The following is a 14,715-nucleotide window of genomic DNA, read 5'->3' as shown; positions in this document are numbered from 1 at the left end:
ATCAACACTGCAGCCTGTGGAGGAGCAGAGAGGAGCGTGGGGGGGCGCATGTGCTCACAGCATTGAAATAGCTGCCCCAGGCACCAGGCTGCGGCGCAGCTGCTCCCGGCGACTTCAGACGGCCCCAAGCCCTCTGTTCCTTGGGGAAGTACAATCACAAGCACACAACTCTTCTCTCTCCAGTTTTCACCTTTTTTTTTTTTTTTTTTTCTAAAAGGATACGACTCCATCAAAGTTTTCCCTGCACCAGTCCAAAATCTGTTTTAAGCGTGTCCTGTGCTGTCCACCCGCCTGGCTCTCACCAATCAGCGCCGAGTAAGTGGCAAAGAGGACTCCTTCTGAGGTAGCTGTGTCACCGTATTTAATCTGCAGCAAGAGGAAGAACAGGAGCACAAGGCACTCGCCAGGCCCGTCCCCAGCGTGTCGCGCCCCTCCGCTGCCCACTGCCAATACCCCCGATTGTGCAGCGACTGCGCAGGCCACACGCTCCTGCCGCCGAGAACAAACCCCCATCTGAGAGCAGAACAGACCAAAGACGGGTGGCAGCTGACGTCTTTAGCGCTTCTATTTGGCCCCGAGATCTGGCGATGACAGGGACTTGAAACGGCTGGAGAAGTGCCACCAGCCGATGTGTCAGCACATCTGGCTGCACGCAGCGAAACGCCAAGACCACGCGAGGACTTCCATTTTTCACTATTTTTAAGCATCAGTTTAGAATGTTTAATTGTTTTGAACCCTCCCATCTGTTTTAATTACTTCCAGAAAATAATTTTCTCTTTGACCAGGTGAGACCAGTGCCTACCTCACCGTCATGGGCCCCACTTGTAACGAAATAAGTCAGGAGAAAAACCCCATGGTCCCAATTTGAAGAAAGCTACATTTAATGCCTTTCTGGTCTGAAAAGAGACATCCCTTTCACTCTTTTAATGGAGTTCAGAGGTGTCACACACACGTGGTTTCGATTGACTTCGCAGGAGCCCGCTGTTCAGCACCACTAAACCCCAGAGGAGAGCATCTCGGCCAGCGGCGTGGCAAACACAGGCCTGGACAAGGCTGACGCATGGGACAAGAGGCTAAAGCACAGGCTGCGAAGAACCCTGTGAATAGCCACTACTTTCTTCTGAGAAATACCTCCTCCTCCACCTCCTCCTCCTCCTCCTCCTCCTCCTCCTCCTCCTCCTCCTCCTCCTCCTCCTCCTCCTCCTCCTCCTCCTCCCTGAACGACTGGAAGAAAGTCTGAAAGCTCTGACTCGCTCAGCGGGGGAATGCCCAGGCGCTCAGCCACGACACCGCGCGCCCGCAGCCCCCCGCCAGGCTCCGCTCCGTGCTCCCTCCCTCGCACGCTCCGAGAAGCGGCTCCACGCGAACCCAGCGCTGCGAGAGGTCGGCGCAGGGACGCAGAGCCCAGCCACAGCTACCAGGAGCCGCTCCCTCTGCGGGACTCCTCGGGAGCGGCGAGAAGGGCTCGAGTCCCGCTGCACCTCGCGCTGGCCTGGGGACGCTCCTCGGTCCCCGCAGGGAGCAGCTCTGGGCTCCCGGGGCAGCTCTGCAGAGCGCAGCAAAACAGCAGGAGTCCAGAGCGGGAAGAGCGTGCTGAGAGACGGGAAGGGCCAGCGGCTGGCTGGCTGCTCCCGCCTGTGCCACCGGCCACGCGGAGGCAGAAGCGACTGCTGCTTTACAGGCTAAGGCGGATCCGCCGAACTCCTGCCGTGGGCTCCTTTTCCCGAACGCCACCACAGCTTCCCTCCTCCCTACCTTATTCAAAGCATGCACGGGAATGTGGGAGGCTTCGATGTCCTTCAGGTCTCTCTCGGCATCGTATTTGAGATCATTGGAGACGCTGAACCTGCAAAGCGAGACGTGGGGCTGGTTATCGCCTCAGGAGATAGTCCGGGCACGGGGGGTGATTAACAGCTCTGACTAAAGCACCGGGAGGTGCGCAAATCCGCCGCGTTTCCAACTGCCCACACACCTCAACGCACGATCCTGCCGCTTACGACAAGCTGCGTGCGTTCTGCAGTGAAACCCCACGCTCCAGGGGCTCGAGTCTGCACCTGGGAAGCCCACGAATACCCCTCCCGACTTGAAAGAGCGCGGGGTAGGCTTGACACTGCGCCCCAAGTAGTGCGTAATCCGCTATTTCACAGTGACTCATTCCCCATCGCTGCTGCAGGGGAAATATTCCCATTTCACAGACAGCAAACAGGCACAAAGAGGTGGAAACGACTCACCCAAGGCCACAGCATGAGTCAACCATAAAGCCAGCATCAGCACTAAGGAATTCCTTACTCCCAGATCCAAACTAACTCCAAGGTCTTACGGGAAAAGAGAAAAAAAAAAAAAAACCCCAACAACTTACCACAGAGCTTTTTTCCTCCCTTTAAGATAATTTTCAAAGATGATGCCCGCAACTGTCCGGCCCTTTCCGACTCCAGCACCGTCCCCAATGAGGAACCCAGCTCGCTGCCCATTGGGTAATAAAACTTCATGTTGCTGCAAAATCAAGAACAGAGCTGGAAATTAAACCAGATTTGTCTTTGATGTGAGCTTCCAAGAGCAGCACTTAACCCTTCCACACATCCCCTCGCTGTGAGCGCATTTCCTGCTCAGAAGAGCGACGGCAGGAACGGCCACGCGTCGTGGCCAAGCTCAGCAGTGGCAGTTCACGGAAAAGGCCCCCAGGCCCCCAAAACGTAAAGCACTCCCCTCTGCAACAAAAGTCAAGGTTCTTGCCTCTTTGGGAAACAACCCCACAGAAGTCCCCAGCTTCAAATAACCCTTTCAAAAGGCATTTAAAATTCCATCTGCCAAAGCTTCCCGAGTTTCATCACCTATATCACGGGTTATTTCAAAAGGCAGTTCCCTTCTAGTGTGAGACCTGGAATCCAGGCAAGGCGGAGGCACGTACCTGGCAGGCATAAACGATTGCTTCCAGCTGTAGTGCAGAGAGTGACCCTTTGTCGGCAACGGAGCACGGCAGGGAAAGGCTGTAGGTGATGTCGGGTGGGGGGACGCTGGACAGAGTGCTCGTTTCAACCACGAGGTCAGGGTGGTGCTTCCCAATCTTGGCTAAATGACAAGACAGAAAACAGATAACTCAAGATCTTCACGCCCACGGGGCACCTCAAAAAGGACTGCAGACCTCGGGTTAACAGTCTGTAGCCCTGCTCAGAACAGGAGAGACAAGCCTGACCCCTGCTCTTCACTCTTGTGTTCCGCTGAAATTACAGGTTGCCAAAACCAAGTCATGCCGCCCCCAAAACCAAGCAACATTAACAAATTCTGTTAAATTAGCGTAGCACCAGCAAAGGATCAGTCCACTGGTAAAGTTTTTCTAGAAAAATCACGATCTTGGGACGTGCCATGGCAAACACCATATCCTGCTTGCAGGAAAATAAGGGAGCAGCTAATTAGGTTGGTCCACAGTGGAGTTAACAGAACTTCCCACACTCAGGCGATGGCAAGACACTCACACTTTGAAGGGATGTATTCTGCATAGGTCTCCGTTTGCCCCAGCTCTTCTGTTTCTTCCTCCTCACCTTCATCCTCCTCATCGGCAGGAGCCTGAGACTGAACAGAAACAGAGCACTGACCAAATGTTCTCGTTTTGCTACAGACACACTCAGTGCTCCCCGGGGCCAGAAACCACCGTTTAAACCATCCCCAGGGAAATTCACAGACCCCTCAAACACAGTTCATCCCGTTAACGGACTGGGGCGAGACAAGAGACCCCCCTGCACGAGCCCACCCCGGGGGCCTCAAGAGCTGCTTTCAAGGCCTCGTCCGCACCGGATCAGGGAAAGCCGTTTACAGCCCTTTTCAGACGGGCCATGGGCTAGCGGCCATCCTGCCCAGCCGTGCTCTAATCCGGCCCTGAGCAAGGGAGCTGGGCCAGCTTTAAACCCAGCCCGGTCCCCAGCAGCACAAAGCCAAGCTGTGAAAGCCCAAATCGTTCTTCAACACGGCGAGGTTCCACCGAGGGAAACACAGGACACTTCAGGGGAGGGGCAGTGACCCGTACCCGTCTGATCTTCTTGTCTCGCTCCCTCTGAAGGGAGAACGGCCAGAACTGCTCCCCTCCCCACCGCGGTGGCACCCGGTTAAGGGCCCGGTGCCCGATCCCGCTGAAGCCAACCACCGTTCTCACCTGGTAGCTTATGAGGAGCGGGGTGTTGGGGACAGCAGGAGCATGGTCATTGGAACTGTTTAAGCCAGGGAAGGATCGCCCGGGTGAGAACAGCTGGAACAGAACGGGTGCAGGTGAGAAGGCAGCCTTAACCCTCAGCCCTCCCCCCCCACCAGTATGAAAGCACAGTAACAGTGAAGACACTCGTGCTGTGTTCTCGGGTCTCAGGCTCTGATGTGGTCAGTGGACTTTAATACTTTCTGTTTGCGATGGAAAGCCCTGGGCAATAATTCTGGAAACTACTAAATCTCGCAAATGCCGTACATGCCTTTGTCAACATCCACACAGGGAATGACTGACCAAGGTAAAAACGTTCTTGCAAGAAGTGTGAACGTGCTGCACGTGTGCCCGCGGGCGGTGAAAGCCTGCGGGGACACACGTCCTCCCACACCTGCGGGACAGAGTCTCTCCACCACAGTTGCAATAACTACAGGGCATTAAGGTGGGTCACCCCGAAATGCCACGTCTTCCCTCGAAACGTGAGATCTCGGGCACAAGCCCACCTTCCCTACGCCTCCCGCTAGCACCAGCAGATCTCCTGTGCAAACACTGCCGCTTTCAAAGGACTCTTCCAAGCCAGCAGTCCCTGCCAAGGCTGATGGAAGCGTCCTACGGGAACATGGGACTCGCTCTGCGCTGGAGCAGTCACGGTGGGTCAGCACCAACTAACAGCTGCCCCGAGGTCAAGGGCCGCTACCCTTCGCCTGCGACCGCCAAAGCCTGCGCGCTTCCAGCTGCCCCTCAGGCTCCCCTCGCTCGCCGAGCCAGGACCACTGGTGAGGTTCCCCACCGCAGAGACCAGGCACGAGGCCCAGGAGCTCAAACGGCACCGAGACCCCCAGCAGGCCAGCGCCGGTGGGGGCAGGCTGCCGTACGGGCTGGCCGGGTCTCTCCAGGCGCCAACTGCTGTGTCAGAGTTACTGATGGCTTTGGACCATCCAGCCCGCCGCCCCGCAGCCAGCTAGGAGAGCTCCCAAGACACTCCTGGCTGGGAAGGTACAATCGAGGAGACCCTTTGTCTGCCCCCACACAAACAAAATCACACTGGAATTTCCCGACAGCGAGCAAGGTCAAGCCAGCAGCTCATGGCATCCAAAGCAATCAGCAACTCCAGAGGCAGCACTACTTCAAGTTCACAGCCTGCAAAGAGTGCCAGACTTACAAAGAGACCCATGCTCCACCAGCAGAAGTGAAAGATGGGAAGTTCTTAAGCATAAACACTCCAATTATTTCCTTTTTTTAAAATTAAAAAAAAAAAGAAGAAGAAAGAAAAAAACACCCTCCATTACTGGAAGCCTGAGTCAGAATTACCAGAAGGAAGCTGGACGGAAGAGCTATTTTCAGTGCCAACAAATCTGGAGAGCAGGTGAAACATCTCCACCTAAATCTGAGCTCAGTATAAGCGTTTCTTCTGAGGCAAGAGAAAGGCCCAGATCTGCTGGCACAGCAGGACCCGCTCCTCGCAGTTCTAGCGGGGGAAAGTCAACGCAGGTCCGGTTCTGCATCACGCTGTCTTCAAAGCATAAAGCCCTGCTACCCCGATTCAGCCGCGGGGCTCTGGCACCCAGCACGTCACCTCAAAGGAGGCGCCAGGAGCCTCGGCCGGCGGGAGCACTGAAAAACGAACCACGTAGGTGGGAACACGCTGCGAGGGCCGGTCCAGGCGGGAGCAGGAGCTCTAGTGGGTGACAGATCATCCTGCCCCTGACTGAACTCGTACAATTCCTTCCTTCCTCTACTCTCGCTTCCCTCCCGGTTTGGTTTTCTCCTTCCTCTACACTACAGGTCTCAAAACACTAGCAGAAGAGGCCCACACACGAGAACCCCGGGATGTAAGCAGGAGAGGGACTCATTCAGGAATGCCGCTGACAATTGCACAATCAAAGACTGGGTCTTACTCCGCTGCTTTGGCACTATTTTTCCATCTTGCCGTGACTTCCACGAGAGAAGCAGCAGTCGCATCTGGCTGACCAGCCAGCTCCCCTCTGTATAAATTCGTCCCCTAGAACCAAGCTAGGAGAAGGGTGTTCACGTTTTTAAAGTCCTGTGAATCAGTCAGAAAAAACTACACCAGCACCTCACAGAAACCCCAGCTCCAGGCTTTGGAGGCAGCGCTCTGTTTCCCCAGCCTTAAAACCACTGTAAACTCGTGAGATGGTTGTGAGAAAACACAATGGATTACACGAACTATTTTTAAAAGGTATTTCACAACTTCATTACAAATGAAGCAAGTGTGTTTTGTCTGCTAACTCCTGCAAATATTTAACCGTGCAGGGGCTCTTCCCCTGTGCCCGTCCCTGACGTGACAAACAGAGCCGCCGCGCTACCTACGTCCCCTCTCTTGACGGGGACCAGCTCCGTGTCCAGCCGTTTCCTCTCCAGTCGCCAACGCTCCCCCTAAAGCTGCAGCACCGGGCGCCTGAGATAAGGGTTTCTCAGCAAGCTTGAAACGCCCAGCGCTGCGCAGTCTCACCGGGATTCTCCAGTTCTGCCCTGTCCCCCTTTCCCCCCGTTCCCCCAGTATAGTGACAGCTCACAGAAAGAAGGGGAAAGCTGGAATACGGATGGAGTCTTTTCCACGCCGCATCTTCAAACTGCCCCAGGAGAGTTCATTATTTCGGGTGTTTTTACAGAGGACAAGGCACAAGGCTGCTCCTGTACCGGGAATCTGCGTGTGGGTCACACCCAGCTTCGCTCAGGAGACGTCCCAGGCCTTGGAGCTGCTTACGGAGCGCCGCTCCTGCTCCCCCGGAACCTCTGAGACTGAAATTCTGGAGAACGGCCTGTCCCGACGCAGAGGCAAGGCTCGCCATCGCTGCCGGGTCAGACCTGCCTGCAGGGCCACAGCTGACAGGACGCGCGGCACAGACCGGGTTCGGGCGGCAGCTGCCCGGGCTACGCGCGCGCTAACGGGGTCAACGTTCCGTTTTGGACAGAAGCTTAGTGACTGTTCTGGCTACCCAAAACCCAAAATCCCTGCAGTGTTATGGAAAATTATGGTGAAGTAATGATGTGGGGAGGGACAGGGAAAGATTATCCAAATTGGTTGTATATCGGTGCAAGGTATCAGCAAAGTCTCTGTCCTGTGCTGCATGTCACAGTGAGGAACCTCTTCTCCAGCACTGCCTTGAGGTTTTGCAACAGATCACTTGTTTGTCTCCTTTAAAACAACAAAAAAAGTGTATTCTCAATTCAGGCAATGAAACAGTTGTCAATCACGAGCCAATCTGACAATCCATTTACCTACTGTCCTGTGAGTTACCACCTCCCGCGCAAAAATGAAACAGAAATGTCCCGACTAGGAGGTACTGAACTGACACCTCGTCAGGAAATGTCAAACTCGGTAAGAAAAGACACCACCAAAAAAGCAACCAACCCCCCCAACCACCACTGTGCTCAGAAAACACAGATAAGACAACGTTTAAAATAGCTAGAGAGTCTTTTGGAAAGGAAGTCATTTATAAATGGAATTCCAAGGAGTTAATTGGCCTTATCGGAACCGAAGTGCTCTGCAGGACAGCAAGGGGCGAGGGGAGGACGTGAAGAACAGCACGCCCCAGGACTGGGCACAGCTGCTCCGCCACGGTCAGACAAGTTAGGCTCACACTTCGATAACACGTGTTTGTCTCTCACTTGCATTCTTTACACTGGATTTGGAACAGCTTTTCCCAGTAAGGATTTTGCCGTATACTCCACAGATCCAGAAGCTTTTTTAGGCACTGAGAATCTCGACCAGAGTTCACATGTTTGGGAACAGGACACCACAGAACTATTTCTGCAGTGATTTAGGCTACTACGTAAAAACCCAATAATAATAACAGACTAGGAGTAGCAAGGCACGTGCCTTCTCTGTCTTGGGGGATGTATCTGTTTTCCGGCTTTTTTAATCATCCAGTTTCAAGCCTGTGATGTCTTCAGCCATTTCTCTGGTTCAAACAGCTCAGCTCCCTTCCTGCTGTCTCAAACATCAAGTTCAAACTGGCCCAAGTCACCAGCCTGCGCGTGGATTGCCCGTGCAGCCCTTGCTGCCAGCGCAGCGGCATGGCCCGAGGTCTCCAGCACATTTCCCCACGGGAAGAGGGGCAGTGGTGTTCCCTGCCTCCCATGAGACAGGCTGAGGGCCAAGCAGATGCTGCAAAGGTCTATAAAGTGATCCAATCTCAGCGACTTCAGCAAGAGCTCGGGTGTCTGCTTTGAGGATCTGCACGAACGGCCTAAGATCTCACACAAAGTCTGAGGCAGACAGGAGCTTCGACTTCCCAAGTCCCGGGTAGGGCCCTTGCCACCAAGGCACACCCCTCCAACGCCCAGCCTGTCGCTGAGCCCTACAGCAGCACCGTTCCAAAGCAGAACTGCTGCCAAGACTCTGATTTCCAAGCTGTGACAAACAGCCAGGTTTCTTCCTGGAAACACAGTCAGACACGCTGCTCGCTGCTTAATGCGGCCTCTGACCACCACAGAACCTCAAAATACAACAGTGACTAAAGCACGAGCATGCCAGTCTGCCTCCTGCGGCGTTCACGTGGAACGGTTCCCCCCCAGCCCACAGACCCACAAAGGCAACCTGCTGCGTGGCCGGGCATTGACTGTGAGAGCTGAGACCCAGAGACGCAGCAGATGCGCGTGGTATCGGTTCCACCGCCAACCGAAGCCGGTGACTACCTGTAGCGACTGACACCAGGTTGGGCAACAGTGAGTAATCAGCCCCAGCAGATGAGGGAAAACAGATGGCAGAAGCCTGGTAGAAATGCGCAGAACCACAGGTTGCTGTGGGACTGCCCGGAGATCACACGCCCAGGAAAAGGCAGAGATGTAAAAGCTCGCAGGGACTTGGACTCACAAAGTAAACACAAATGGTTAGTCTCAAATTGAGACAGAGTCTGGTTTTTTTAGTCATTGTTACTAAAATATTTGCCACGGAGAATAAGCAATGGTGGCTGCTGCTGCTGGGGACAGTCAGTGATCTACGTCACGGAGTTTTTCCTGGCGTCCATCTCGTCAGCCCTCCTGAGCGCCCTGCCGCAGGCCACTCCGGGCCTGCTGGACGTGCCGGGGATCACCTTCCTCGCGATGCACCTACCTGCCACAGCAGACAGCGCCAGTGCCCGTACCACGCTCTGAAAGGGCGCACGTACCCCCTTGAGGGCGTCTGGATTCTCTCCTGCTTCCAGGAGACTAAAGTGTGTGTAACCACCTCACCCCCTCCCTCCCCAAGTGAAGCTGCTAACAGCGAAATAACATTATCGTCATATTTCAACCTCACTCCTGTAGGGAAGTGGGTTGGCTTCTTGATTCCTTGATGAAAACGCCATGGGACGAAGCCCGAGGTGTTTATTGTCTGATGGGGAGGGCGCAGGAGGAGCAGCCCGTACCTCTATTTGGTTCTGCTGCGGCGTGTTTACATCCCATAGTGTTGGCACGTGGTTCAGGCTATCGGCAGGCAAGAAGTCCTTCGGATCCGCAATGTCAGAGAGGGAATCCGCAGGGGACGAGAAGAGGGAGTTGTTGTTGGAGAGCTCATCGAGGTATGAAGAATCCTGAAATAGAGAAACGACCACAGTGAGAGGAGGCAGGATGAGAAGACCAGAGAGCTCCTTTCTCACACCTACTCATCCAGGAAGTTTTAATTCCTTGCTTTTAATCGAGCGGCCCCGTTACTTCACGCTCCACAAAACTTAGACATTAACTCGTAAACGAAAACATGCTCTAAGCAGCTGTTTTACAATCTCGGCCTCTTGAAGAAGCAGGAAAAGCACTGACTGTACAGAAGAGCCGGCACACGTTCAGAACTAACTCAGAACTGTGCGCCGCTCTACGTACAGAGGGGTGGAAGAGAGAGGAGCATTCAACACGACGTCAGCCACGTCAGCTTCGATTAAAAAGCCTGCGGAGGGGTGAAAAGCCCTCAGCCTCACACCCGAAGGACTCAGGTATTTCATTCACGCCCAGAAGCCCAGACTACCAGCTACACCCGATGACATCACAGCTGTTTATTCCCAATTTATACCACAGCAATACCTGGAGGCTTTGGAAAAAATTAAGTCTCCTCGTGCCAGGTTCTGCGCAAATGAGGCTGCCAGGCGCAGGGGTGCAGGAGCACCGGTGTCAGCTGGATTTGCCTCTAGATAAATCCTGGCGAATGTACCCATCCTTCTCCCAAGGGCATGCCTCAGTCCGGACAAGAAGAGAATGTGCTTCAGTGATGAGGATCAGGCTCTGCCCTTGCTCTCTTTCTGGTGCCTGTCCTGAGACGGCCCACAATTGTTTTATTTTGTGCCAACCCGGGATGATGTTGGTTTGAGTCACACAGACTCTAGCTCAGGAGGAGCCTTCAACCCCCTCCCTGTCCGGCTTTTCAGATTTCAGGTGGCAAGAACCAATAGCTGAAAGGCACTTCTTGCTCTACGTCCTTAGCTCTGGCACCGATCACTGCGCCTTCCCTGACCCCACCACATCACCTCAGCTCTCCCTCCACATCAAATACCACTTCCAAACTTTTTCAAAGCAGAAAAACTCTGTCTGCTGTTTACTGAAGAGCAACACACTTCCAAACACCGAGCTCCAGGGCACAGGTCCTGCTGGAGACAAGCCGCTGCCCCAGCGGGACAGGCAGTGACCAACCGGTCTGCCTTGGTGCCCCGCAGGACTCTGCCAACACCAGGCAGTTCTGCGGCTCTTCGCCAGGGCCGGGTTTGCCAGCACACCGCCAGCTCCAGCTCTCTGCTAGGCCAGATAACCAAACGGGGCGATAATGCCGCAGCCCGGCTGCCGGGAGAGCCACAGGGTCTGATACGAGGAGAAACCGCGGTTCACTTCCAGTGAAGGGCCGATTTCCTCCTACGAGGCAGAAAGGCGGCCAAAGATTTTTCAAAGTCCCTTCGCCGCGCCCGACAGAAAACCCTGAGCAGCCGAGCCTGCTCGTGCTGCGCCGCAGGGCTTCAGGCCAAGGGCCGGGGCAGGCTCCCCCCCAGCTGCCACCAAAAGTTACGGGTTTGCAGCGCTTAAAGCCATCGGGACACGATCCCTTCACCTTCTTCCCAGCCATGTCCCCTTTGGCACCCCAGAGGACAGTCTCTGCTCCGAAGCCACAAGCGCGGGCGCTGGCAGCTGTGCAAGAGCACCGAGGCACCAAAGCGAAGGCGATCGGGAGCAGACCGCGGGCCCGGTGTGCGCAGCCTGGATCCTTCAAACACCAACCGGGGGGACCCAAAGGCCCGACGAGAAAGGGCTGGTCGCCAGGCTGTGCTACCAGGGTGTGCGGGACACCCCCCTGCTAGCGCCGGGTCCCCGTGCCGATGTGCGACACCGCTGCTGGCTGCCCAACAGCTCTCCCTCTTGATATTCCCGTGGCTATTTTGGGATTACCCAGAAACCGAGGCTCCTCAAAGGCTGAGGCAGGCACCTAGATTTATCCTCTCAGAATTGTGATCTCTGGAAATGGGACTCTGTTTCACAAGAAAGCAGGAAAACACTTGGGTAAATACGGCCTTTCTTGGCCAGAGCAAGTGTCTTGTGCATCCTGCAGCAACCTGCCTGTCTGCCTCCCACAGCCTCAAGCTCCTGATCCAGAGCACTGTATGGGCAGCACACGTGGGATTCAAGCTCACATTGTTCAAGGTACTGAGACTTTTTTCCATTAACTCCCACCTCCCAAGGTCTGTAGCCTCTCTCAACCTTCCAGTCCTCTGCAGAGACCTGATTGCCTCAAACCACTGCGCTGCCGAAACACGCCGTCATCTCCCCTTGCTGTCCTCCCCACCCTCCTGCCTCTTCCTCTCATGAACGAGCGCTTCAGGAGCTCACAGCCCCCAGCCTGTCACCACGATCTCCCGTGCCACCACACCTCTTCAGATCCAGCCGGGGCACGGGGAAGGCAGAGCACCGACAGCCGGGCTTGCAGCGGCTTAGGAAGAGAGTTCAACAACCACCTAATCCTACTCTTTCATAGCACGCCTGTTATAAAACCGTTTAGACTGATGATGTAGCAACTCCTCCAGCCATCCCCAGAAAGGAGGAAGAGGGAGATGGACAGGCAGACGGACTGCGCCTTCGCCCGTCGGCGCCGGTACTGATACACTGGGCTCAGGCAGCAGCTAGGGGACCCAAAGCAGCTGGTAACTCCACTTCGGGTGTCTGACAGTCCAGATATCACCCAGGGGATAAATACAGACCGACATCAAAATGCTGATAAGATCTGCTTTGAAGAAGTCACTTCCAAAGCCCAGCGCTAGAAACAACAACTGTCATCTCCTTGGAGCACCCGCCACAACGTGGTGACACAAGCAGCTCCCGAGATGGACCCGGAGCTACAACTCTCCCACTCGAAATCCGTGACTGCTTTGCCCTGGGCAGTGCACAACAGCTGCTTAAGTGGCTGCTCCCGAGACACCCACGTGCTGCTTGTCACGGGCACCCGGGGAGGTCCTGAACACAAACCTAAACCCAGCACAGCCAGGGCCTGGCCCCCTCGCGGGGCGCATGGTGTTCAGCCGGTGGGAGGAAGAGCAGAGGCCTGCTCCCGACGAGCCCGAGAGCCCAGCTCACGTGAGGAGGCGCGAGAACTAGTTCCTATTCATAACGAGCAAGAGGCATCCTCGTCCTTGATTTTAAATCTCAAAGATGAAAGGCATTTATTATCATCTGTGTGCTGAGAGGAGAAGCATGTTGTTCCTCTCAAGGACAGGCGAGCCTGAGGGATACCGCGCTACAGACGAGAAAGAGCTCAACCAAAACGCTGGAGCTGCAAGGCAAACCCAGCTCTGTTTAGCCAGGGGGGTTTTTGGTTTGTTTGGTTGGTTTTTTTTCCCTTTTCATTATGAAAAACTTTGTTTGAAAGCCTTTTGGAGGCTGCAGAGCAGACTAGAGTGGCCATTGCACGTCAGGGTCCCGAAGAAAGGAAAGTGCTGGGCTGGAAGAGCAACGAGACATGTGAACGCACCGTAACACAACCCCAGAGACCCCGGCAAGTGCCCCCCACCTTCCCGAGCCCAGCCCCTTCCATCCCCCAGCAGAGGCTCCAGCCCCACCACTCCCTCTGCTCGGGGCACTGGACTGAAACGGGGAAGAGGAATTCAGCCTCCAAGTCAGAGGGAGGATATTAGTGCTGGAAACGACTCCAGTGAGCCCATCCTCTTGCAGGACTGGGGGGCATTAGTCACAAACTTGCAGCGTCCCATTTGTCCTCCCGAATTACGTTACCCAAGGAGCACTAAAACTAGTAACCTGCTGGATCCCACCCTGAAGGGCTCAGTGCAGCCCGGGGAAATCGGCCGTGCCTATAACCAAACGCAGCGTCGTTGTTCAATACGAGGCCACACCGACAGCTACGACTTGCGTCACTACAAACTGTGCCTTGACTAATTACTCCACTGGTTTATACGGAGCAAACGGGAGCAGCTACCCCAGTGTCCTCAAGGGAAAGGAAGGATCATCACCGAAACCACCAGCTCATGAAACGCCAGAGCGAGGCAAAGGACTCCACGGGACAGAGCCACTGTCAGAGCCACTGACGCTCTGACACCAGCTACAGCTCGGCCCAGCCAGCAGAGACCCGCGGCCAAAAGGTGCCGAGCCCCAACACAGAGCGGAGCAGCTGAAAGCACGATGACGGCGTCAGGGGTAGGAGAGATGGCCCAAGAAACCACGGAGAGAGAGGAGGCTCGAGGTGCAGCCAGCGCTGGAAAGCGGCGGTGAGCCGAGCAGAGGGACTGCAAAGCCAGTGCCCCGCTGGGCTCGGGGGAATCGCTCCGGAGAGGTCACCCATCTCAGTCGTCGGGATGCGAAGCGAGTTATTTTGTCCCTGTTTAAGACTGATTAATAAGAACTTAAATTGTTTCTGATTGGAAGTAGGAGTTTTTTACAGTAATAGCACTTATTTTATGTTTCAGGGGAAGCTGAATTTCTGCAACAGGTGGAAGTTATCCCGCAGGGGAGGACCTTTCATTCCAAATGCCGTTCTGCAACCGTTCCCTCCTAATTCCTGGAATTGGGCCGTTTGATTGGGGGGGTTGTTGGTTTTTTTCAGACTTGGGGATTTTTTTCCTCCCTCCAATTTAGCATAGCCTGCAACCAAAATCCAGGCAGCACACTGCAGATCGGAGAATTCTACCGCAGGGGGCTGGCAGACCTGCTTTGCCTCCGTCTCTTCAGCCTCCTTCAAACGCTGCTCTGCACCGGGACAGCGAACACCCCGGTGAAGGGCCAGCTCAAAGCTCTCAACCCTGAGCGCTGCATCTCACCGCCCAGACTTCTCCCAGTTTCTCCCATCACAGAAGGACAGCCACAGAGACCCTGCAGGGAACACACGGCTCAGAACGAACGGCTCGAGCCAGAGGCGAAGCTCGCAGGCGCCCGCCATGAAACGGCAAAAGGGCGATCCCCGCACGACCGCTCGCTGATAACGCGGAACCTCACGAGGGGCCAGGAGCCGGCCGGCGCAGAGGCCGTGCGCAGCTGCTGGCTGGGGTCTCGCCAGCGTGTTCTTCTGTCACACTGAAGTTGAAATAACGTCACCACACCGGAGCAGGAGG

At 55.2% G+C, this 14,715-nt stretch overlaps 1 protein-coding gene across 2 annotated transcripts in view; it reads right to left on the bottom strand.

Annotated features, from left to right (window-relative positions):
* SBNO2 (strawberry notch homolog 2) overlaps positions 1-14,715 on the bottom strand; it is a 48,789-nt gene that overhangs the window by 13,306 nt on the left and 20,768 nt on the right. For both annotated transcript variants that reach the window (XM_086477687.1, XM_086477686.1), the window contains exons 4-10: positions 9,559-9,723; positions 4,148-4,240; positions 3,474-3,570; positions 2,909-3,069; positions 2,360-2,493; positions 1,756-1,846; positions 223-366 (exon numbers count right to left, since the gene is read on the bottom strand). In XM_086477687.1, the coding sequence (XP_086333813.1) occupies positions 223-366; positions 1,756-1,846; positions 2,360-2,493; positions 2,909-3,069; positions 3,474-3,570; positions 4,148-4,240; positions 9,559-9,723 (885 nt within the window). The remainder of the gene's footprint in view (positions 1-222; positions 367-1,755; positions 1,847-2,359; positions 2,494-2,908; positions 3,070-3,473; positions 3,571-4,147; positions 4,241-9,558; positions 9,724-14,715) is intronic.

The sequence above is a fragment of the Leptosomus discolor genome, chromosome 24 (genome assembly GCF_034619465.1).
Source record: "Leptosomus discolor isolate bLepDis1 chromosome 24, bLepDis1.hap2, whole genome shotgun sequence".
NCBI classification, from domain to species: Eukaryota; Metazoa; Chordata; class Aves; order Leptosomiformes; family Leptosomidae; genus Leptosomus; species Leptosomus discolor.
This window is presented reverse-complemented; position numbering and strand designations above follow the sequence as displayed.